General features: G+C 36.6%; 2 protein-coding genes and 1 long non-coding RNA gene across 3 annotated transcripts; 1 reads left to right on the forward strand and 2 right to left on the reverse strand.

The window, feature by feature from the left end:
- The first annotated feature begins 612 nt into the window (after window positions 1-612).
- Window positions 613-2004, forward strand: LOC104228006 (uncharacterized). The gene is made up of 2 exons (XR_011405062.1): window positions 613-994; window positions 1644-2004. It is a non-coding gene; the product is annotated as an uncharacterized lncRNA (long non-coding RNA).
- A 3586-nt stretch (window positions 2005-5590) lies between these two features.
- On the reverse strand, window positions 5591-6786 carry LOC138885278 (uncharacterized mitochondrial protein AtMg00810-like). Its single transcript, XM_070166211.1, has 2 exons — window positions 6583-6786; window positions 5591-6163 (listed from the first exon to the last, which is right to left on the reverse strand). Exons 1-2 carry the CDS (start codon window positions 6784-6786, stop codon window positions 5591-5593), a joined length of 777 nt encoding a protein of 258 aa, XP_070022312.1.
- Window positions 6787-8945: 2159 nt separating this feature from the next.
- On the reverse strand, window positions 8946-9972 carry LOC138885279 (uncharacterized). Its single transcript, XM_070166212.1, has 4 exons — window positions 9715-9972; window positions 9363-9626; window positions 9144-9293; window positions 8946-9053 (listed from the first exon to the last, which is right to left on the reverse strand). Exons 1-4 carry the CDS (start codon window positions 9970-9972, stop codon window positions 8946-8948), a joined length of 780 nt encoding a protein of 259 aa, XP_070022313.1.
- Window positions 9973-26041: the final 16069 nt, after the last annotated feature.

The raw sequence follows: 26041 nt of genomic DNA on the forward strand, positions 1-26041 counted from the left end.
GTAAGAAGAAAAGTTAAAACTGCTTCTGTTTCTGCTTTTGGGAAGAAGCTACTTTTTTCTGATTCTAGAAACTGCTTCTGCTTCTTCCCAAAAGAAAAAAACTTTGTCAAACATCTCAAGTTAGGGGAAAAAAGTACTTTTGGGAAAGAAAAAAAAGTCACTTTTGGCCTTTCGAGATGCTTGGCCAAACGGTCTATTAGAGTGAAAGTTGTGAAAAATAACTTTTTAGAGTTTTTCGAATTCCAAAAAGTTCCGGAATTCAACTTTAAGTTTGATTTGAAATTTTTATGATCAAATAATAATTCCGGAAAAAGTTTTAAAAAAATCCCAAAAAGAAAATGATTTTTTTATGGTTCATTTTTTATTGGGCAAACGAGGCCTTAAAATGCCTTGAACTTTTTTTGGAAGACGCTTATAAGCTATTCATAAGATTTCATAAAAAGATTCGAATTTGCTTTTTCTTATGAGAAAAGAATACTCAAAAAATAATTTATAAAGGATGTGGTCCCAGCACTTCCTCCGTACATTGGCCCGGACAGCAGACGTACCTTTACACGTACACATCTTTAGGCTTCTCAGTTTATAAATACTACTAGCCCTCATCTGCCTCACAGCTCAAACCAAATCCACCTTCAATTTTCCGATTTCTATTTCTTCTCACACTACTTATATTGTAATTTTAGCAGCTCCAGCTTTTAATTAAACTGAAGTTGTTTCTAGCATTGAATGTTGGAAGGAGAGAGTTGGAATTATTGTTACAGAAAGAATGGCGGAGAATCAATATTATGCACCTTCCCATTCGGATCCATCTCGGCCTTCACTAGGCTTCCCACTGGGCACTGCCCTCCTCTTGCTAATCATTTTCAGCTTGAGTGGAATCTTTTCTTGCTGCTACCATTGGGACAAACTCCGCTCTCTCCGTCGATCTTTCTCCGACAGTACGGATCTCGAAGCCGGTGATGACCCTTCTTCTTTGAAATCTAAAGCCCACATGGTAAGATTTCATCAATTCCCTCTTCAAACGACACAAAATCAATCGACTAATAGCGATAACTTCCAGTTTAATTGGGTTGGCTCTATATAAATCTTTCGTGTCCGTTTCACTTTATTGGAATTCACGTCTAATAATCCATTGCAATATATCCTCTTTCTTTCTCTGGTTTGGGACCGACGGCTGGCAGAGTTCATCTAGCTACACATAATAAAGTCCAAATTACTTCCTCCGTTGGTATTTTACTGGACTGGAGTTTAAGAAAATTAAAAAAGAAAGCTTCTATTACATAGTAGTATTAAAGTAGCTTTAAAACTTGTGATGACTACAAGAATATGTCGTTTGGGATAATGGTGGAATATCCCATGAATAGGGGTAACTAATCCCACCATTTTAGTGTAAAAGTTATTCAGGGATTAATTAACATCTCAAACCAAACATGGGAACTTTATCTCAAAATTATTATTCTTATCTTATGTACCAAATAGCCTCCAAGAGATTAAAATATCTCTAGAGTTAGTTGTACATATTGCTTACTTGGTTGAATAATTTTATTTTGCTTTCGAAGTATCAAATATAAAAACTGTCATTCTATTTGAATAACCTAAAAAAAAGAAAGAGATCTGAATTATCTTGTTGCTCTGTTTTGCAGAATTGGAAGCAAAACCAAATATCAAATATGCCGGCAGTGTTGATGCCTGGAGATCAAGTACCAAAGTTCATAGCATTGCCATGTCCATGTCAGCCTCTCCGACCAGGAAAGGTAGTTGTAGAGATGCAACCGCCGCTGCCGACTTCTCCTCCGAAGCCACTTCATATGGCAGTGGCAGTAACTTTCTATTAGCAAAGCTACCACGAAAATTTTAGAACTGGACTAGTAATTGATTGTGTGTATAGTGGCATAGTGGAATATAGTGAATTGTAGTTCAATCAAATTCGTAATGTTTTTTACTTGTAAATATTAAGGGAGAAATTAAAAAAGAGCCAGATTTACAACTGGTCGTTCAAAAATAGCCCAGTTTAAAAAGTAATCGAAATTTAGTCATTTTTCATGTAAAGATAAATCTGGGCGAAAATACTGTTCAAAACTCGGAAATACGCCAGTATATTATGCTGGAGTTACAACATAAGTTTACTTGAACTCCAGCATATTATACTGGAGTTCCAGAATAAGTATGCTGGAGCTCCAGCATAATATGATGAACTTCCAGCATAATATGATGGAGTTCCAGCATAAGTACACTAGAACTCCATCATAATATACTGGAGTTCCAGCAAGTATACCGGTCCAGTATAATATACTGGAGTTTGGAGCACCGGTGCTCCAGTCTCTAGTATATTATACTAGAGCCAACAAAGTATACTGGTCCAGCATAATATGCTAGAATTCATACATAGGTGCACCAAACTCCAGTATATTATGCTGGACCGATCTCTGTTGCAGAAAAATAGTGGCTATTTTTCATTGACTTGGTAAACGCTGGCTATTTTTGAATGACCAGTCCAAAAACTGGCTATACCGTGCTATTTTGTCAAATATTAATGCACTTTGAGCAATTTTCTAGTACGGCTTTTAATTTACTCTTCGCGGTTGTTGTGTAATGCTTCGTACCATGGAGGTCGTATCTAAAATCTTTGGGAGAAATACACTCCTTATCACTTGGATCAATAGCCCATCAAAAAATGACCCACGTTTGAAGCCCTTACCCAGTGTGGCCTAGGTTGTATATAATGTGAAAATTACTTTTCCCCTATTAGCCCACTCCTTTTAATTTCATTTTATTTTTCTCTGTTCTTCTTCTCCTCGTGTTCCAACTTTGCATCCCAAACTTTCTTCATTATTATTCTTCATCAACGCTCCTCCAGATTCAAAGCCGATAATCACTATTTGGATGAAGAAGAAAAAATAATAAAGAATTAGTTTTTTGGAGTCATATGAAGATCATTCTTTCAATGGAGTAGAAAGAACTGTGTTTGCACTAAAGAGGTTCACTTGGTTGATTGTTGGATCACCAAACTAGAAAGAAGGTATTGGCATGGTCTCAGTCTTATCCTCATTCCACGTGTAATTCTAATTCCAGTGGTTGATTATAAACTTGGAAAATAGAAGTCACCATTAAAGGTGTTTCAAAGCTTCGATTTCAGAAATTGCGTTTTTTGATTTATTAGTTGTTTGGATTGGGTGTTTTTCCAATTGATTGGAATCATCAAGAGGAGTTCAAAACTTAAATTTGAAGTGATTTGGAGTAGATTTAAGCTAGATTTGAGTTAAATTTCAGAAGATCCCCAAGAAAGAAGAACATGTGAAGCTCCATTGATAGGATTCATCTGTATAATAGTGTATAAAATTATATAAATAGTATATAACAGTATATAAACAACTTTCATATACAATAATACATTATTTACATGTATTTGGTAAATTTCTCACATATTCTTCTTCTTCTTCTACACGTATATACATAGGTATCACCAATATTTTTTTACAGTATTTATACATCTTTATACATTTTTATACAACTATATACATAATTTACCTTTTTGTATAAAATTGTATAATATCATATAAAAGTATATAAACATCTCTGATGAACTTCTTATACGATTTCACCTGCAATTCTTGTTCAAAACTAGTCCAAAACTCCATCAAATGACTTCAAATTTTGTATACAACTTACTTAGACTATTTCTAATAAGTTCAAATAATACCCACTCCAAATTTCTCATAAAATCATATTTAAAATTTAACAAGATTAACATTGAAGAAGAAGAGATTTTAGGTTTCTCGCGTCTGTTTTTGAATTTTTGTAGATGGGATAGGTATGTACAAACTTGAGGAAAAAAGGAGAATGAAAACTCAAGGATCTTTCATGCCGGAAGATATGGAGAATCAAAAGAAAAGAAAAAAAAATAGGATATGAGTTTATTGATATTTGGCTACAAATTTGCAAACTTGTAACTGGGCTAAATTACTGCAAGGTCACCTTATGGAGTGATCTATTGTGTAATTCTTCCAAAATCTTTTACAGTGGTGTTTGGTGAAAGGGTTTAAAGTTATACTGTCTGACTTCTCTATGACAACATCCATATATAACAGGCATTCACTATAAAAGTTAAATTTTCCTTAGAGCCGATTTTTTAAGTTATATTTTACCTCCCTATAACAGCTTCTACTATAACAACAATAACTATTTTTATAGCTAGTAGAACGCTCTTTGTAAAATTATCTCTCCACAACAGCTATATAGAGTCTTTAAGATTACTGATAGCAATTCTAAAAATATCCGTACAATCTTTTCCATTGAACAAAGTTTTTATCTTGCATAAGACATAAGATTTGAAGATCTGCACATGATATATTTTCATTGGATTCATTTTGCTAAAAATTTGGATACGAATCTTCGTCAATTCAAGCATATATCAGTAAGAATGAAATCTACGAAACAACTACAATTACAAAGTTCTTTCGTCAATCTTGAAAGAATTTATTTTCCTAGTAGCTTTAAAATGCGTGCCTTAGAGTTTAAATCTTTGTACGTTTAGTTAATGAATTTATTAATAATGTATTAGTTTTCTTCAATATATACCTAGTAAAATATGCATATCTTCTAAGATTTTAAATTTGAAGAATTTTCTTATTTGTTATATATAACATTAAAAAAAGAAAAATAATTGAGTTTTGAATTTTTTTTACCTATAACAACCAAAAAATATTTAAACGTCAAATGCCGTTATAGGTGTGTAACAGCCATTCGCTATAAAAGTCAAAAAATCTCGGAACAAACGACATTGTTATAGAGAGGTTTGACTGTATATATTTTATGTGTAAAGAATTAATTTGTACGCTATTAAATTATTTTTATTTTTGTGAAATTGAAAGATAGACGAGAGAGAGAGAAGCTCAGTGTGAGCTCTTATGGAGGAAACACAGAGTGTACAGAGAAGGAGAGGACACGAGTGAAGTTTCTAGAAAAGGAACTGCTTCTTTCATTTTTAACAACTCAACTGAAAAATACAATTAATGTCCCTATTTATAATATCTACTAACACTATAACTAACTAATACTCTTACTAACTAATGACAGCTCATTAGCTAACTCTGCTAACTATACTAACTAATGTAATTGTTGTACAAGTAATGAATAAAAGAATAAATACAATACAATGTATGAGTATTCTCAACACCCTCTCAAGTTGGAGGTGAGAGGCTCACTGCCAACTAGCCAAGAAGTGTGGAATGTTTGATTCCTGTTAGAGACTTGGTAAAAATGTCAGCTAATTGGTCATTGGTAGGAACATGTGAAGGGAAATTAATCCTTTCGGCAGCTGGTCTCGCACAAAGTGGCAGTCCACTTTAATATGCTTCATACGCTCGTGGAAAACATGATTCCTTTCTATGTGTAGGGCAGCTTGACTGTCGCAGAATATAGGAATGGGCAAGACTAGAGAAACAGTGAGTTCAGCAAAAAGCCTGGCTAGCTAGATAAGTTCTCCAACAACCATCCTAGCTGATCTGTATTCAGTTTCTGCAGAGGATAAGGAAATGGTGGACTGCTTCTTATATTTCCAACTGATAGGGTTGTCACCAAGTAATATTATCTAGCCAATGACTGATTTTCTGGATTGGGAACAAGTAGCCCAATCAGAGTTACAAAAGGCCTTCATTCTGTAATCTGTATCATTACTAAGGAAATTTCCCAAGGATGGATCACCTTTCAAGTACCTTAAGACATGATATGCAGCCTTTAAATATGGCTCTCTGGGACTTTGCATGAATTGACTAAGACATTGTACATTGTAAGCAATGTCTAGCCTAGTATTAGTGAAGAAGTTGAGCTTTCCAATCAGCTTCCTGTAATATGAGGGATCTGTCAATAGAGCTCCCTCATCAACTTTTAATTTCATAGAATAATCCAGAGGACAAGTCATAGGAGGACAATCTATACAACAAAACTCTTCCAAAAGATCCATGGTGAATTTCTTCAGTGACATCAAGACTCCTTTCTCTGTGTATTGAACTTCCAAACCTAGGAAGTAATGAAGTCTCTCCAAGTCCTTTATCTTGAAAGTGTTGTGTAGGAAGTTCTTCAAGGACTCAATCTCATGTAGATGAGTGCATGTGACAAGAACATCATCTGCATAGACAACAACAAATACTACTGATCCTTCAGTCTTCTTATAAAACAAAGAATAATCAAGCATTGAGTGAGTGTACTCCCTTGAACATAGTGCTTCAGTTAATTTCTCATACCACTGTCTGCTTGTTTGTTTGAGTCCATACAGGGACTTTTGTATACTAAACCTGATCTCTCCACAACCAGACCCGGTGGTACCTCCATGTACACTTATTTATGGAGATCTCCATGGAGAAATGCATTATTAACATCCAATTGTAGAACCTGCCAACCCTTCTTGACTGATGTTTCTATTAAGGCCCTCACAGTTACCATTTTCACTACTGGTGAGAAGGTTTTTATATAGTCTATCCTAGCTTATTGTGTGTAACCCTTAACCACTAGTCTTGCTTTAAACTTTTTTATGCTACCATCTGCTTTATGTTTGATTTTATATACCCATCTACACCTTATTACCTTCTTCCCAATTGGAAGAGGGACTAAATCCCAAGTCTTATTTGCATACAATGCTTGGAATTCTTGATTCATTGTTGCTTGCCAAGCAGGCTTCACAGCAGCTTCCTCATATGAACTAGGTTCACATTCATGTGAGACAGCTTCCATCAAATGCTGACTGGTGGAATTTAGGGCATTGAACAAATTATGATGACGTTTGGGCATATAAGTGGTGAAGGAAAAGGATTGTGTACTTTGGCTATCATTTGAAGGGGATGACTAGGTTTGGTGAGTATGCTAGTTTAGGAATTGCATACTCATAGTCTTTAAGGTAAGCAGGAATTTTCAAGGTTCTGGAAGGTCTATTCTGATCTAAAGTTGAAATGTTTTGGTCTTGAGTTGAGACATTTGGACTGTCAGCAATAGGAAGAGTTCCTGATGTTTGACTGCTCAATGGTGATTAAGAAACTCTGAAATTATTATCAAAAGAAATAGGTTGAGGTGACATTGGGTCTGATTTAGACAGTTGTTCATCCATAGTCAAGTTCCCTGGTGGCACTTCATGGTGATTTTCATTCACTAAGTGTGGAATGTTCCATATATCATTGGAAGGAAAAAAATCATCTGATAAATGTGACTTCATTTGAGGAAAGAAAGGGAATACCTTACTAGGACTAGTAGATAGTGCAAATGGAAACACACTTTTATAGAATACTACATCTCTTGAAACACTTATTTTCTTTTCGGCCAAATTTAGTACCTTATAGCCTTTTGTCCCAAAAGGATATCCCACAAAAATATGGGAAGTAGATCTTGGTTCAAACTTATCTTTGTGGGTTTTGAGAGTGGTAGGACAGCATAAACACCCAAAACTTCTAAGATGGGAATAACTTGGTTTCTTTAGGTACAGTAGTTCAAATGGACATTTAGCTTTGAGTGATGAAGAGGGTAATCTATTTATTAGATAAGTAGATGTTAATATACACTCTCCCCAATATTGCATGGACAATTTAGACTGATATAAGAATGTCCTGGCTGTTTCTAATAGGTATTTATATTTTCTTTCCACCACACCATTTTATTAGTGTATATGAACATATTTTTTGATGTATGATGCCCTTTGATTGAAAAAATGAGGTGGCTTCAAGACTGGTGAACTCAAGGCCATTATTAGTTCTTATAGTTTTGATACTAGTATTGAATTGGTTTTCTATCAGGGCAGAAAAGGCCTTGATAGTGTGCAGGGCATTGCTTTTACAGCTCAACAAATGAGTCCATGTGGACCTTTTGTAATCATCCACAAAGGTGATGAAGTATTTACATTTGTTGTGTGTTGTAACATGATCTGAACCCCACAAGTCAATGTGTAATAACTCAAAGACCTTAGTGATCAATATTGTTCTTTCTGGGAAAGGCAATCTGGTTTATCTTTCCATTGGACAGATAGGGCAATGAAAAGGTTGTTTAGGTGTAAAGTTAACAGGTATAGAGGAAATCCCTTTCATTTTGACAAAAGGCACATGTCCTAATTGGTTACGCCACAAAAGATCAAGCAAATTCTTTGTAGTAGAGGAGACATCAGACAAACAAGAATCACTTTTATTGCTTGAGCTATTAACAGAATGACGCAAATGTGGAAGAGAACTACTTTTATCATTACTATGAGATGGAGCAACCAAAGTAGACGCAACGGGAATGGTAGAATCTGGCTTATTTGTGCTAGGTAACTAAGGAAAAGAAAATGAACTAGATGTGTTAACTGCAGAGTATACCTATTACTAGTAAGGCATGGATAAGATGCAGTAGAAGAATCAGAGGAAGTATAACCAGTGTTGTAGTTGTTTGAACAGTATAAGTACATGCCAGTCTTGGCCTTACCAATCTCCCGTGGCCTCTTCAGTGAAGGGACCTGTAGAAGAATACAAACAAATTTGGTAAATATCACAATATAATCAAGTTGAACTGTTAGGGAATGGATTGATATTAAATTGAACTTGAAACTGGGACAAAGAGGACCTTTTTGAGACCGAACCTAAGACTTAGAATTACATTACCAATCAGTGTCACCTTAACTTTGTATCCATTGGGTAGAGTAACTAGGTATGGGTAAACTAAAGTTTTGATATTGGTTACAGTGATTTATTATATGTCATATGGTTTGTGGCTCCAGAGTCAAGAATCCAAGAGTCAGCACTTGAATTAGAATTATCACACAATTGATTAATAGAGTCAAAATAAGTAGAGCATGCTGAGATACCTGCAAAATTCACAACTCCTCCATTTATGGTAGTGTTTGTGGATTTGTCTCCTCCTCCTTGAAAGCTTTCCAAGATGCTGAGTAGCTGCCCATATTGCTCCTTAGTTAAATTGTGCATAGTTCGACCCTATTCCTGACCCTGAGAGTCATTTCCATCATCCTTTATTGCAGCACCTTCACTTGATGATCCAAATACATTTCCTGCAATACTTCTTCCTTTGTTGAACGTGAAATTCTGTGGGAATCCGTGAAGTTTGTAGCTTTTTTCCTTAGTATGTCCTGGCCTTTTGCAGTAGTCACAGAACAACCGAGGGTATTATTGAACTGCGTCCCCCTTATATCTACTGTTTGTGTTATTGTTCCCCAGTTGAGTATAGTTTGTTCTGAAATTATTGTTTCCTAGCCCACTTGCATTCAAGGCAACAGATTCCATTGAAAAGTGATTACTCGGCTTGACTTTCCTTTGCTTCTCCTCCTGAATAAGAATAGAAAAAGCCATGACTATTGTTGGGAGTAGATTCATCATCAAAATGCTTCCTCTTACCATAGTGTACACCTCGTTAAGCTCCATCAGAAACTGAATCAGTCTTTTGTCTTGCTCAGCTTTGTGCATGTTTTCTTTAGCTCCACATGTGTATTTGCAAGCACACTTAGCATGTATGTTCAGTGTGTTGAGTTCCTCCCAAAGTTTCTTTATTTTTGTGTAATATCTAGTAATGTCCAAATTCCCTTGACTCAAATCATTTATCTCTTTTTGGAGCTCATACAATTTAGCACAATTAGTATGATCACACCTGTCTTCCAATTCCTGCCAAAGTTCTCTAGCGTCATTAACGTACTGCAGGCTGTCTGCTAGCTAGGTCCTTAGACACTGACTTTAAGATCCACGAAGTCACCATATCGTCGCAGCGGTCCCATTGGCCGAGAGTAGCAGAGTCAGGATCTGGTTTCTTATATTTTCCGGTGATAAAGCCTACTTTATTTTTCACGGAGAGTACTCTGAGGATTCCTCTTCTCCATGATCTATAGCCAGTTCCGTCAAAAGCCACCGGTACTAACATAGATCTAGCACTTTCCGATGGATGCATGTACAACGGACTTGTAGAATCTAGGGTTGTCTTATCCGTTACCGGAATTTCGTCATCTCCGACCATGATTTAGTTCAGCAGAGATGAAATCGTAGCTAGCGAAAACGAATCACTAAAGCCAATCGACTAATCTATCGATTTTTACACAGGAACCCTACCTCCCAAAATCAACAAAATAATTTCTAGTTGTATGAGCGAAAAATCAAAATATGAGACAACGAGGCTCTAGGGCTAATATCTGTGCTCTGATACAATGTGAAATTGAAAGATAGACGAGAGAGACACGAGCTCAGTGTGAGCTCTAATGGAGGAAACACGAAGTGTATAGACAAGGAGAGAACACGAGTGAAATTTCTAGAAAAGGAGCTGGTTCTTTCATTTTTAACAACTCAACTGAAAAATACAATTAATGTCCCTATTTATAATATCTACTAACACTATAACTAACTAACACTCTTGCTAACTAATGACAACTCATTAACTAACTCTATTAACTATACTAACTAATGTAATTGATATACAAGTAATGAATAAAAGAATAAATACAATATAATGTATGAGTGGATAATTTGTTTTATTTTTAATGTTACAAATATTATATTGTAAGGAGCTATCTACAATTATATTCCTTATAAAAAAAGAGAAATGGGAAAACATAGGGAACAAGGATGAAAACCCAGAAAAAGACAAATAAAAAGAGGAAATGTGCTGGTGGTCAGGAATATCAACTCTTACATTGGTTAAACAAAACCAAAACGACGGGGAAAAAAAAGGAAAGAAATATGCAACTGAGATAATTGAATTCGTGGCTGCAATACAAATATACAATATATAGACCAGGATTTAGAATTTAGTAATGGATCCAAATTATTTAAATTGATATTGTATAAATTCTTTACATCATTAATTAGTTAATACTGCATATGATATATAATAAGAAGTAATTTTTCATAGCAAATGTAATTCTATTAAACAATATACGTAACTTATCTCCCTTAATTTAATAGAAGATTAACTTACCTAAATGGTTATTGTAAATATTTCTTTTCATTATCGATGTAGTTTAATTAATTGTTTTAAAATAATCAACTTACACTGTATTTTTTTTTTACTTGCAATTATCTTTAAAACGATATGATAGTACAATTTTTTTATATTATCAATATAAAGATTTTAAACTCATGATAATAGAACAATTGTGTTGTTCTTGTCATGTTCTGTGTTACGTTAATTCCTAATATAGTTAATACTACAACCATCGAAGAGTGAAAACGACAAATACCAAAGTTTTCATTTGTTTTGATCTAAGTAGAAATCTCCAACCCCTTTCTATTTTTACCAGTCCAAGTGTTCCTCTTCCAGCAGTTTCATTGTGTCTCTATTATCCAATTTAGGCGAGGGTCTAATCGATGGTCATAGTAAAAATTAATTCTTACAAAACCAAAATTCTTACAAGGGACAAGTGTACAAAGCACGTCCTATTTGATTAGTAGACTAGCACATACAAAACATATATGACACTTGATATTACAAAGTGCAGCAAATCATTCAAAGTTCAAATCGAAGGCAAGATAAAGCCATGGACAAGGCTAGAGCTCGTTTGAATTGGCTTAAAAAATGGCTTTTTATTAGAAATAATTTTTAAGCTAAAAAATAATAAGTTGGGTCTTTTGGCTTGTTTTAAACAATTTTTAACTCATTTTAAGCACTTTTTGACTTTGTTAAACTCTAAAAAGCTAAAAAAGAACTTAAAACTGATTTGATCAGCTTAAAAGTCAATCCAAATACCCTCTAAATCCAGGGAAAGCGGTTAGCGGCCACTACAAAGTTAAAGGTTATCAAATACCATATCTACCTCTATTATTACGTACTCAACGATAAAATATAATTTCTTGATAATTAGAAAAGGGGGGTTGGCGTCTATTAATAGAGCCAATATTTATTGAGTCTTGCTTATCCCACACATTAATTTAATTTACATCCTAAGGTTATATAATCAGTTAACATAAGTCCAAATTTCAAGAAAATATTCACTTTTTTTTAGAAAACAACCAGTTGAGTACCAAGCTATCAAGTAGGATCAATGGACTGCGTGATGATTAACGCAGAGATAGTAAACCGCACAAAAGAAGACGAATGGGTGAAAAGGGAAAAGGAGCAAAAGTAGAAACAAAGGGAGATAAAAAAGGACAGATGGAGTGTGTCTTGGCCACTTTTTTCAAAACCTGACCTAATTTTGCTATAGAATGAAAATGCTCCCTTTATTCAAGTTCCACCCAACATCACCTTCCCCCACCACTTAGCCATGTTATTGTACTGGTCCGTCATTCGTAATGATTTGCTGCTTGTTTTTCTCGTCTTTTCTTTCACTACACTTTCATTTTTTTCAACCTTTCACCATCAGAACCGAACTAGCTCATCCTTGCTTTCATTCTCTTATTTGACTCTATTATTTGTTGATGCACATATATACTTGTCACGGCCCGGAATTTTCATCATCAGATTCGTGACGACGACATAACATTTCACTCGCTAGGCAAGCTAACGTTAAAATAATTTATCCTTTAACAATTTGAAATTTATTAATAAATAAGAACCGACTCAACTGCACAATCCAAAGGTATAATTACGGAAGCTAAAATTGTAAACATCTGCTATAAATCCCTGAACCTGGTGTCACGAGTGCACAAGCTACTAGAATAGTACATTCAAGGGTTTGACATAACAGTAAGTTGTCTGAAAAGAAGATACACATCTAAATAAAAACAAGAAAGGGACTCCAGGAGTTGCGGGCGCTGAGCAGCTATACCTCAAGTCTCCGCAAGCTGTCCGATCTGAGCTCTCTAGTAGCCGCTGCTGGGACCGACTCCAAAATCTGCATGGAAGTGCAGAATGTAGTATCAGTACAACCAACCAACCCCATGTACTGATAAGTGTTGAGCCTAACCTCGACGAAGTAGTGGCGAGGCTAAGACGGGTCACTTACACTACAACCTATACGCGGTATAGATAATAATGACAGAAAAATAGAAATACGGAATAGGAAGAAGCAGTCAACTAAAAATTATAACTACCGCCTCAGGAAATAAACCAGTATTGTCCAGAATTACCAATCCTTAGCAGTTCAAATGAGAATACCGAAAACCAACACAGCTCAAGAAATGCAAAAGATAAGTTGTTACAGCGCGCAACCCGATCTCACCAGACAACATAAAATCCTCCCTTATTTCACCATAACAATATCAACAACAGTAAATAATATGTATATGTTGCGGCGCGCAACCCGATCGCATCATATATCAATATCAATATCATAATTCACCCTTATTTCACCATATCACTCCACCCTTATTTCACCTGTTGCGGCGTGCAGCCCGATCCCATCGTATAGTACTAATTCACCCTTATTCCACCATATCAATCCACCGTTGTTACACCTGTTGCGGCGTGCAACCCGATCCCACTATATCAGTACCAGACACTCAATGTGCACAGTCAACTCAACAGTTCAAACCACAAAGCCTTTATAAATGCCAAACTTAACCAAAATGGAACCTTATACGATATAGAAATCTACACGAATAATGCTACACCAATCCAGTAATCAATAATTAGAAGGTGCAAGTAAGCCAATTAAGCAAATACCAGGGAATCATGAAACTATGGAAGGTCTAACATCAATAATAGGAGAAGGTATTAATTTACAAGTAGCAGTTAAGCATGGAAAGCATTTAGAGCATATAACAACTAAGATAGGGAAGGAAATAATCAAGGAAAAACGAAAAATCAGGGAAAACAGATAATTCGGCGGCGTATAAGCACTCGTCACCTCACATATACGCCGCTCACATGAAATTCACATAGCACATAGTACGGATCCGGGTCTGTTTACTCAAAACGTTGACCGAAGTCAATTCAAATTAATTTTTAAGGCAAAATTTCTTATTTTTATCAGTTTTTAGCATATAAGCCTTCCGGATCAACACCCGGACTGTGCACGCACATCAAGGAAGGATAAATTGAGGTTCTAAAAGCTTCGAAACGCAGAATTTGGTTCTAAAACATAAGATGATCTATCGGGTCATTACAATAGTGCTTTACGTCAGTTGAAGGAAATAAATAGTTGTGCCCTTTATATAAATTTGGGCACTCCTCACCTCAATAATTAGTTTGTTATAAGAGTCAATTGAACTTAATATTCATTTTCTTAACATAGTTATTAATTAGTTTTAAGTACATCCTTATTCTTGATTTAATCAACATTAAAGTCCTATGTTAAATTGTTCATGATCTAACTGTTCGGTCCTTGATGTGCATCGAAGTTTTACAGCAATCCTCGTATTTAGCTTTTACTGTTGAGTTAGATCCAATATTTTCTTGACATTTCTTTTTAGTTAATTCAGTTTCTTGACATTTCATTTCTCTTTTTTCCCAATTAATATTCGTGTTTGAAGAATGAAAAAACAAATTGTCAACAAAGTCTGGCTGTGCAGGGAGAAAACAAAGTCTAGTGGCTTAGTGCTTTAAAACTTAATTTGCTCAAATATGCAATAGCTGCAGTTTCTTTTTTCTGTTGAGATAGAGTTCGGCAACTTGGCATTGGTTGAAATTTTTTTACCGGCCCCTGAACAAAGAAAGGAGCTTTGCTAAGGAGATCATAAATAACCACGAATTAACTAAAACGCCCACCGTAAAATATGCGACCCAATCAGTATGCATTCCGTCACAATTAATTAAAACACATGTTGCAGGAAAATATCAAAGGGGAAAAAGAGAAAGATTGTAGGATTTCAGGATGTACGGATGATAAGTAGAGCAGCTAGCTAGGGCCCGTTGGTTGGCAGAATCCCTTAAAATAAAAAGCAAATTTCAGGGGAGCAGCTACTAGTGGGGAGAGTTAGTGACCTTATCAATAAAAATAGGTGATGATGTAACCATAAAACCTTTTTAATTCTTATATTTGTGTGCAACGACAAAGACTTAGCGCCCAAATCACATGCTGAATAACATCTTTACATTTTCAGAGCTACTTTAAATGACCCTCCAGCTAGATTATAATGAAACTGATATGTAGTGTAGTGCTTCAATTTTGTGTCTAGGTTTGTACTACAAAAGTACGTACGATGTTCAACAATCATCATATATTCTTCCAAAGCTATATATGGAACATGGAAGAAACCACATGCTACAGCTACAAGAAAATGAACATACGTAGGAATAAATAGAACTCCAAACGGTCGAAAATGGCAAAAAAGAAAGAGCATTGGGTAACCCTAATGGAGAAACTGGATATGTATATGTGTACGGGTAAAATCGAGGCAGAGTTTTTCCCGATTTCCCGATGAGGAAATTAAGGGAAGCACGACTCGATATGATTATAATCGAGGCTCAAGGACCCCTTGTATCGAAACCCGGGAGGAATGAAGGATGTATATAGGATCGGGCACAGTGAAATAGCGGACCCTAACCAAGTATAGTTTCTGAACCTTAGGAAACTCGAAGAACGGTTATGCATGACGAGTAGGGGGCCGTAATATTCGTCCTCAACTGGATATTACGGCGCTAATCCCGCCGATATCAACTGCGGATCGACATTTATCGGGAAAAAAAGATTTTTACCTTATTTAGACTTGTACTAGGACTTAAATTACCCTACTATATAAAGGGGAATGTTTCTTTTATTTTGACACATTAGGACACGCAAATTAAAGCAATAAAACTTTATTTCTGTCTTGTTCAAAGTGTTCTTCATTTGTTCTCTTCTTTTTTCGTGATTGAGCTTGTATCGAGGGTCCAATCGAGGACAATTTCCACGGTCCAATCTAAGATCATGCTTGATCATCACATTGCGATTGACTTGATCATTTATTTTATCTTTAATTTATTTACCTGTTGTTCTTAATCATTCGTATTGAATTAAATCATATATCTTTTAAACCGCATACAAATTTAATTGTTACTTATTTTTTTAGGGTAAAGAGTATCTAGATTTTTGTCTTGCTCCGTGAAGGGAAAAAGATATAACCTGCATCATTTAGATTTTTATTTGGTTGTGGTTAACTAGGATTGTCCTATGATAGATTGATACTGATATATTCTCTATCAGAAACAACGATGACGACGACGAGCAATAACAACAATATATTAAGAAAATCGAAGCGAAAAATAGCAGCCAAACAATATCTAAGAATAATGATACGTTCATCCAATTTATAAGTCAATTTTAGGGCGCTCCAAAATGTTTTTCATAATTATTTCGTTTTTAATTATTTTTTTTAAAAGTTTCAAGAATTCAAATTCATTAATTTATTAAAACTTTAAACTTTGATCAAATGTTTTCTGTATCTATCTAATAACTAATACATTCTAATTCATAATTATTTACCACCAAATAGTGAGTCAAATAATTTAATGAGGTGCAGTACGTATAACTAAGAGGAAATTAAAGTATAGCTTTTACGTGAGGATTGGTATATTTAACCTATAGAGACTACAACGTAATTCTGCTGCTATAAAGATTCCCAATTATGTAGAAATGATTTTTCCGTGAGTGTAAGAAGACAAATTATAAATAACCATTTATTTGCATGGGTAAAATCGTATATGTATCACTGGGGGTAGAGTCTCAATATCATCAATTGCCAGAGGCAGACCCAGGATTTGAGCACGACGGGGGCACCACTGTATGCTAGTCATTAGCGATAAAATTCGACGTGCAACTCATTGAAAACTTAATGATTATGATGATTTATCATTTAAGTATTAACAAAAAAAGTTCTAAAGAAAAAGAAAGCACCGAATATATATATATATATATATATATATATATATATATATATATATATGTATATGTATATATATATATATATAGAGAGAGATTTCTTCGCAAAATGGATGCTATGGGAAGGGAAGGTGTTTGATTAAGCATGTTTCATACTTTAAAATTCTAATTTTTAATAAATAAAAAAAGGGGTCAATGATCTAAAGGGCGTTCAATCGTAAATTTATCAAAGACATATTAAAGAATTCAAGATAAAGAGTATGGTAATACTAAAAGAACTGAAAAAGAGTCTCAAACTATTAGTTGTCATTGCCGCGTCAGATTGTTGAAAAAGGTTGTCACAAAATGATATGTATTTTTTCATTTATGGACCGATAAGTTGCAATTAGATGATTTCAATTTTAAGGGATGAATTTGAAAAAAAATAAAATTAATTAGGTTGACTATTCTGTACTAGTACTAAACTATAATTGAATTCAAAAAAAGAAGTAGATAAAAGTAAAAAAAACAAAGCAATTTGGTATTAAATATAAATTACACTATATTCAAAGAACTAAAATATTAATTAAGTTGATTATTATATATTAGTACTAAATTATAATTGATTCAAAAAAAAAAGGATAAAAGTAAAAAAATAAAGCAATTTGCTATTAAATATAAATTAATAAAAAGGAGGGAAAAGCTGAAAAGGCAGAACAAACACAGAAAGGAGGGAAAAAAGTTGAAAAGGAATAGAAAAAGTTAAAGGTGAGATTCGAACTTGCATCACTTCCAAAATTGGAAGTTAAATGGCCAATGCAGTCACTTGTCCAATCAGTCTCTTTGTGTTTAGAAGGCACACTTAAAATATTTAAGGGGTCCCATATATATATAATATATATATACAGGATTTTTACCAAGACTAACGGGATCACGTGACACCTCAACCCACAATGTAGGTCCGCCCCTGTCAATTGCTGTATGCGCCTAATTTATTCCAGAAAGTAGCACTTAAGCCTTGTATTATAATTGCAGATAGTATGCCTATTATCTAACACGATTGATCGATGTAGATTGTCGCCAAATGATATAGGGAAACGAAATTTTTTGGGTACCTGTTATCGACGAAAATTAATTAGTGGAAGTCCTAGAAAAAAGTTGGTTAGCAGTCATGAAACATGCATAATGTTTCCTTGTATTCTTCGCTCACTCTCAAGTTTGCTTTTGAGATATGGGTCTCTCTTTTGGTAAAAATTAGTAAATTTTATATCAAATTATTCAAAGTTGCTTCTGTAGTCTTAGGAATGAATAATGATAATAGTTGAGTAAGATTCCAATTAGTGGGCTCAAAGCTAATCATGGAATTAGGCAGATAAGCACGATGCCATTCCTTTTGGTTATAGTTATACTACGCGCTCTTTTTTTATAGACGCCCGCAGGATTGAAAGTGGCATTACTGGGATTTTCGAATTCTTGCTAAGTCCCTATTGTTTTTCACTCTTAAAGTTATAATAGTTCTGTTTGATTTTTGTTAAACTAATTGTTAAACTAATTAATGATAAGATAGAGGGTGAATTTTAGTTAAATATAATAAAATTTAGACAAAGAACTTGGACAGATCCGTGTAATGAGGTTGCATTTAAGAGTAACAAAGATCAGACACGTGTTCAATAAACTATCAATGAATGAGTAACGTGTGTGGAGCTGTAGAATCAATGAACAAGACAATATTTGTATATTCTTCCTGGTCAACTCTTTACAACGTGCTCTTATCAAGAAGTGAAGATCCCCTTTTTGTTCTCGATCTCTTCCTATTTATAAGAGATATTTTCAAGAAATCTTAAAAAGTACAAAATAATGAATATCCAAAGGAATATTCCTTGTGTCCATTTCTAAACCTATCCTACCGTTATTTCTTTACTCCAGTTGCTCGTCCTTGACAATAGTCCTTCCGAGGATGACTTCCCGCTGTTGCGCCGTGGTCGACCCTGTCCTCGATCCTGTTTATCTACCGTTATCAAGTCGCCAAATTTAGACCAATACAGTTAGTCCCTCGCTTGTTGAGGTTGTGGTCTGGCACGCCTTCGATAAGCGGGCCCGGTCTGCGTCCGTTTAGAAGAAATTTGGTCGTGTTGATTAAGTCGAATCGGCCGAGTTCGACAAACGGCATAGCCAGCGAGGCTGCAGTTGGTGTGGCTAACGTGGGGTGACGTGATGGCCACGTGCGTCATCATTACGCGTCTTCCCGATGCGGCGTCTGTGCGTCTGTCGCTTCGATTTTGGTGCCATTGACGGTCCTTTGCTCCGATTATTGCGCCACCCAACCCTATAAATAGGTGGGGGTTTCATTTTTCGGAAGTTTTCTCCATTTCTCACTTTGCATGAGTATTGTTCTTCTCTGATCTTATTCTCCAATTTATGCTTTCGATTTCTCATAGCCTCTTCAGTTCCAGTCCTTCTTTCTTACCCAGTTGTTATTTCCTTCTTTAGACTCTGTTGCATACGTTTCACTACTGAGGTATGTCAAACTCCCCCCATATTCACGACGAGGTTTCCGATGCCACTCCATTATCGGTGGCCCTTCCTCCCGGCAGTGAGGAATTCATGGTTGAAAAGGAGGGAAACTTCCTCACCGTGGAGGAGATAGTCCCCAAGAATACTTTGGTTAGACATGACTTCCGAAAAGAACCTACTCCTGCTCCTGCTCAGAAGTTTTTTGAGATAGGACCGCCTCACATAGCCGATCTCCAGTATAAATATCGTATTCCTCCCCGCGTCGAAATTGTTCCGGTCGGAAGCGACATCGTAGAGGTTCATCGACTCGGATACTGTGCTTTCTACGTCTATCTGTTCTTGATTGGTTATTCTCTTCCTCTTCTCCCGTTAACGGAGGAGTTTTTGCCGATTTTACAATGTCTGCCCAACTCAACTCTCCCATTATTTGTATAAAGTTTTCTTAATGCTGGCAAAGTATGCAGAGTTGGCCCGCTGTGAGGTCGACGTTCGCCACCTGCTGCATTTATTCTTGCCTAGCTTTTATAAAGGTACTTTGATACACCTACGGCATCACGGGACCAAAGGGTAAGTGGTCGGGATGGACGATAAAACGAATCAAAAGTTTTGGCACAAGTACTTCTTTATCAAGGTCGAGCACCTAGTAGCGGACCCGACTGGGTTTCCCGAGCAATGGAAATATAATCATATGTATCTTACCGTATGCTTGTTATTTTGTTCCATTCTTTCATTTTCGGCTTACTTGCGGCTTCCTTGTTGTTCAGCTGAGAGGCGTGCACCTTCTTCCGTCTTCGATATTAAAGATTGGGTGGCTCGTGTGTTACCCCATACCATGGGAATTCGTGATTGGGCGTCCATTCACAAGCGTTTTGGACTCAAGATCCCGTCCAGTAAGTGTCATTTCTTCAGCTTATTGTTATCTACTATTGTTCTTTGATGTGACCTCCCTTTTGTGCTAGGTCGGCGAGTTTCCAAGAAGAAGGCCCCAGTGCCTGCATTTCGCCAAGCTATCACGTCGACTGGAATGCAATTTGCCTTAGCTGAGTCCGCTCGAGGAAGTCGAACTCAAGTTCCACCGATGAGGGACTCTGCCCCTCAATCTATTGTCGTGCGGGATGAGATCTCTTCCCAGCCCATCTATCATCTTGTAGATGACTCATCTGACAGCGAGGTGTCACCATCGAGGAAAAGGCGAAGGGTGGAAATGGGGAAGGCCATTGCCGCTGACGTTGAACCGGAAAATTTCATCACTTTGGAAGCGGAATCTACGCTTACACCAGACGTAGAGACCGTTTTCACAGCAGGTGCATGGAGAGGAGTCCCTCTAAGGTTGAGGGGGTTCGAGGAAATGGAGAGCTTAAACGAGCCGCATAAGGTGGCACATCATCGGCGGCCGAGGGAAGTGGAGCGGTTCCTGTGAGAGATGACGACTCTGGCTCGGATATCAATACTGAGGAGGTACTTACCTTCTTGGAGAGGAACACTCATGTGGAGATAAGGACGGAGGGTCCTAATCGGCACATAGTCATCCCTATGGACTACGACCTTTTATCCAACTCAGTACGGGCGGTACCTACCTTTACTCCCCTATGCGCGTCTTTTGAGAACACCGCGCTATAGGCTATGAACGATGCAGATCTGTCATTGGGCATATCCGACATGGCTCTATGAGTAAGTGCCTTAAGAACAAACGATATGGATCTATCATTAGGAGTTGTTTTGTATGTGTAATTTGCTCATACTAACTCCTCTCTTTTTGCTTGTTAGACTCTTATCATGGGGATCAAGCGTGACCGGCGGGAGGAGCGGAGGACTGTCACGACCCAAACCGATGGGCCGCAACGGGCACCCGGCACCTTACTCAACCGAGTACCTACGTAACGTATCTTTCGTCATTAGCTTTACTACCTCTAAGTTGGTCATACTATACCATAACTCTTACTTCGATTTATCGTTACTGAGGTCTGCGACCAAACTCCAGGTTACTTTCGTTGCTTATCCTATATGCATAAGGCTAAGTCCTTTAATGCTTCCTCATTACTGTTCATCTTAAGAATGACGACCTAATCTCATCTCATACTTTGTGACTTTTGTCCATTCATTATGATTCGCCTCAATATTGGTCTACAATATACCACTGATAACTTGAAACTTCTTACGTAATACCTTGCCACTAGGGCTTATGTTGCATCGAGAAATATTTGAAGTGATTTCCATAATCGTATTTCATAGCATCCCAATGTGATTCACCTTACGTGGGTATTTTTATCCTGTGCAACTCATGAAATCCCCTCTTCTTTTTTTTTTCTTTCAAATCATTACCCAATCGAAGGCCCAAACGTCATCCTTTACTTATCACAATTACACCCTCATTCCATTAATAGGGCAACATTTCATTTCTTCTAAATGCTATTAGTCTTAGACTTCTTTGAATTCATTCAGGCTATACTGAACTTTCTATAACTTAGATAAACCATTAGCTCTCTTATTTTCATGGACTTAATCCCGAGGACTTATCCATTCTCGTCACCTTTTCACTTGCCTTTCCTTATCCTTACTCATGTCTTCTTAAAACTTTGTCGCTCTACCATACTTTAGCTTGCTACCTATACATATCCATTTATACCACTCGCAAACTTCCTTCAACTTGCTTGCACCATAGATTTCCTTATGTTATTCTGGAACGTCAAGCGAGACATCACATCGTCTCTAACTCTTCTCTTCTCTCTTAACTAGACTTCTCCGTACATAGAAACCATAGGCTGGAAGACATGCCACTGACGATGCCGCTATCATTCTCGGTTACTGAATCCCCACGCTTCTAGCCTTCTATCCGAAGTATGGACTATTCACAACCTTATACATTTGAGTATCTCATATATTGTTTACCTTTACCTTACGTAAATTCTCGCATCATATCTTCTTTCTCTTTCACAACCTCCCTTCCATATAGGTATGATTCACACCACAACTTGAAGCTCTATTATAATACTACAATCCGATGAGAGCTTCGTACTGATTTCTTAAGAGGCTGTTACTTTTTTAACTGGCTTTATCGTAGAGCCGTTATAGACTATGGTTGTTGTACTATCTCTTTTGTACCTCTGATTTTAAGGGAGATCCTGCAATGTTCTCGATCAAGATGTTTCTAATTTTCTAGGTCCAATAATCAGACTCCTGATTACTTAGTTGATGTAAATCTTTAGTTTCCTCTTCTCTCTGATCAACCTTTATGTAGGCTTGAGCTATTTTCTGATTTGCGGCTCATGGTGTTATTTTAGCCTTTCATGGACACTATGAAATATCTAGAATACAATCTTCTAACAATTCAATCCTTTGTCTATGACCTGGACTCAATTCTTTCTTTTACTTATATCGGAGTCTTCTACGACTGTATGATTGTCAACACATATGTTGCATGGATAATATTCAGAAATCTTAAGTATGTTCATAACATAAATAGATCTGGATCATTGATCAAATAATTCTTTTCATTCCATCTCAACTTTCTTCAAACTTAAGCAATTACTTTTCCTGGTCTTTCTATCCCCTTGTTACGTGCATACTTAGTTTATCTTAGTTCCCACACATGCCGAAATTTTCGCGCAACTCATATCATCTCGAATATTACTTTTGATTTTTACTTCCCGTTCATTAGCCACGGTAGGTGCCACTTCTTATGGAGTGCATACAATGTTGTTGTGAGACTGTTGTTACAAGACCATTTCCTCTTTAGGTCACTGTGCTTAGGTTGAAGCCTTCTTCCTTATTTTCTCGGCTAATTTTTTGGTGTAGTACTTAGGGAAGACCATCTAACTCTTGTAAAGCTGCGAGCTTATTACATCGTATTCCCGATAGAATTTTTGATGTTCGTGCTCACTTGTAATTATCCTTACTTACTTACCCTCATGCCCTTGTGCTCGTCGGGTTGCTTCTGAATTTAAATTTTGACTGTTTCCCAGTGGCATTCTCTTTTATTTCCATAATATTCATACGGTACCTTTAACCACCCTAACTCCTATCTGAATATTTCTCAAGGATCACTGTCACACCTCCTTTTTCCGTACCCGAGAGGGTACAAGGGAGTTTTTACCAATTAAAGGACAATCGAAACGAGATTTGTTTATTTATTTCAGAGTCGCCACTTGGGAGATTTAGGGTGTCCCAAGTCACCAATTTTAATCCCGAATCGAGGAAAAGAATGACTCCATATTACAGTCTGCGTACCAGAAATCTGGATAAGGAATTCTGTTAACCCGGGAGAAGGTGTTAGGCATTCCCGAGTTCCGTGGTTCTAGCACGGTCGCTCAACTGTTATATTCGGCTTGATTATCTGATTTTATACAAATATGAACTTATGTGCAAATTTTAACTTTTTACCGCTTTCATAATTATTATTATTAAGAATGTGAACATCGCTTAAAACATGTCTTTGGACTGCGTCACATGAAATGCACCCACAATCCGGAACATATTTTATTTGACGTTTTGGGATTTAGATTTGGGTCGCATGAAATGCACACCCAAGTTTAAGAAAGTAGATTATTAAACATGCACCTAAAGAGACTATCGTGTTATTATTTTGGGAAGGCCGTGAAATTCGCTAAACGGCCCTCCTGAATTCTAAGTAATTTAAAACAAGTATTTACTGAGGGCCCCGCAATTTGTATTTTTATTCGGCGAGGCTCATCTCATTCTTATTTTTAAAGGAATTTGCAACGTCGTGGACATGCATCTCGAACCACGTTACAATCAATGTACCCGCGATTTAGAGACACATTTCAACTCCGCTGAGATTTGGATTTGGGTCACATAAATGTGCACCCGAGTTAGGGAGAATAAATTATTAAAGGCGCGCCTAAAGCAACTAGCGCATTATTATTTTGGGTAGGGCCGTGAAATTTGCTAAATGGCCCGTCCCGGAATCTAAGTATTTATCATGATATATATATCTATGAGGGCTCCGCAATCTGTACATTTTTTATTTGGCGAAGCTTGTCTCGTTTTTTATTTTTATTTTGAAAGGATGCCATTTTTATGCCTTTAACAATACTAAACCTTACAGTCTCTTTACAACTAAAATCCCATAACTTTTTAGAAGTTTAATAAAAGGAGTTTAGCGAATGAGTGTTTCGGGAGTAGTAACAGCATGTACTAATACTAATTTTGTCCGAATGACCTAAGCAAAGGAAAGGACGAACAGATTAACGTCAAACTTGTGTCATAGAACAACTAGTCCAACTTAATTAAATGACATCAAATAAACAAGAATCACATAACGCAAAATGAGCAAAAATGCATACGATGAAAACATAAGCAGAAAATTATCATACCAATTTCTATATTGCATCTTCGAACATTTAACGTAACATTTCCTTATCTAATACTTGAGGTTTACTAACCTGAACAAACAGAAACGGATAGAGCCATGGACCTGCCCTCAACATCGACCTCAACGAACAACCTCGACGTACCGGACCTCGACGAACAAAAATGACCTCAAAGGAAACTGAAAGCTCGGCCCAAAAGTGCTAACGACCCGAGATGTTGGCTGTTGCTGGTTATCTTTCGACGCATCAGACTGATACGAGGAGATGGACCAGAAGGGATCGTTCGGACCTGAAAAAACAGACTGCTGGTTGGTGGCAGTGACGACGCAGCCGGTGGTTCAGGCGATGCGGATAGTGGTCGTTTGGCCGTGCGAAGGGGTTGGATGGAGGTGGGCGATGGTCGGGGAGCTGGTGGTTTGGACAGTAGGGTTGAGGGTTATGGAGGTTTGGAGACGAGGAAGGTTCTGTTTGGTGGTGGTGTTGAGACGGAGAGGGAGCTGGGCGACGGTGGTTGCTGGAGGGGTCGTGGTCTGGCGGGTTGTTGACGGAGGTGGTGTTTGGTGGTCGTGTTTGAACGTGAGGGAATGGTGGTTTTGGGTAGGGTTTTTGCTAGGTTTTTTGGTGAGGAAGAAGGAGAATGAACAGTGTTTTTTCCCTTTTAAAAATCTATCCAAGTCCTCTAATGAAGAAGAAGGTGAATCCTTCTGTTTTCAGACCCCTCCCCCGTTCCTTTTCCAATTTTTTTTTTGCTTTTTCCCATCAATCCCCCCTTTCCCTTGCCTTGTCCGTGTATTTTTGTACCCTTTGCCAAAAACAAATGGACCCCACGTATGTAGGGGTCCAAGATTTGTGTCCCCCATGTGCGGTGGGGTTCCCCGTGTACGGTGTTCTGTCCGTGTTCCCCACGCGTGTCCTCCATGTGTGGTGGACTCGGATTATTATGGGCCAGGTCTGAAAATTAGGCCTAAAACGGGTAGTTTGAACCCGAATATTATTCTTTTGCCCGGACCCGAGATTAAGAACACGACGTGGCTCAACTACTCCTATGTAAGCAAAATAGCTACTAAAATAAGACTAATTATTTAAAACAAAACTATATTATTATTATTTTTAATATTTTTTCGAGATTAAAATAGCTACAAAACATTAATAAAACTATTTTTGTAATTTTCGTTTTTTAATATAAAGATAAAATATAAAGTAATATTTTTTGTATTTTTTCAAAATTAAAATGACTACAAAACATTAATAGAACTATATTTTTTGGTAATTTTCGAAATTATATAAAGTACAAAAATAAAGTACAATTTTTTGTATATTTTTCAAGTTTATGAGAAATACATAAACTAAAATTTTTATATATATTTTTTGTAATTTTTCTTTTGCGATGAAATTAAAGTAAAAATAGTTAAAAATAACTAATTAGACCCAATTTCACATATTCACGCTAAAAATGTGAAAATTCTCGGGGAGGGTCAAAAATCACGTGTCTACAGCTGCCCCTCTTTGACTGGAAACACGAAGAGTTTTC

This window comes from Nicotiana sylvestris, chromosome 2, assembly GCF_000393655.2.
Source record: "Nicotiana sylvestris chromosome 2, ASM39365v2, whole genome shotgun sequence".
NCBI classification, from domain to species: domain Eukaryota; kingdom Viridiplantae; phylum Streptophyta; class Magnoliopsida; order Solanales; family Solanaceae; genus Nicotiana; species Nicotiana sylvestris.

Excerpts from the sequence above, each read along its gene's own strand:
- LOC138885278 (XM_070166211.1), bottom strand. The coding sequence starts at position 6,786 with ATGCCCAAACGTCATCATAATTTGTTCAATGCCCTAAATTCCACCAGT. Across the intron at positions 6,164-6,582 it reads CTCTTCCAATTGGGAAGAAG|ACTGAAGGATCAGTAGTATT; the intron begins GTAATAAGGTGT and ends TTTTATAAGAAG.
- LOC138885279 (XM_070166212.1), bottom strand. The coding sequence starts at position 9,972 with ATGGTCGGAGATGACGAAATTCCGGTAACGGATAAGACAACCCTAGAT. Across the intron at positions 9,627-9,714 it reads GGGACCGCTGCGACGATATG|GAATTGGAAGACAGGTGTGA; the intron begins GTGACTTCGTGG and ends GAACTTTGGCAG. Across the intron at positions 9,054-9,143 it reads GTAGATATAAGGGGGACGCA|AATTTCACGTTCAACAAAGG; the intron begins GTTCAATAATAC and ends GGATTCCCACAG.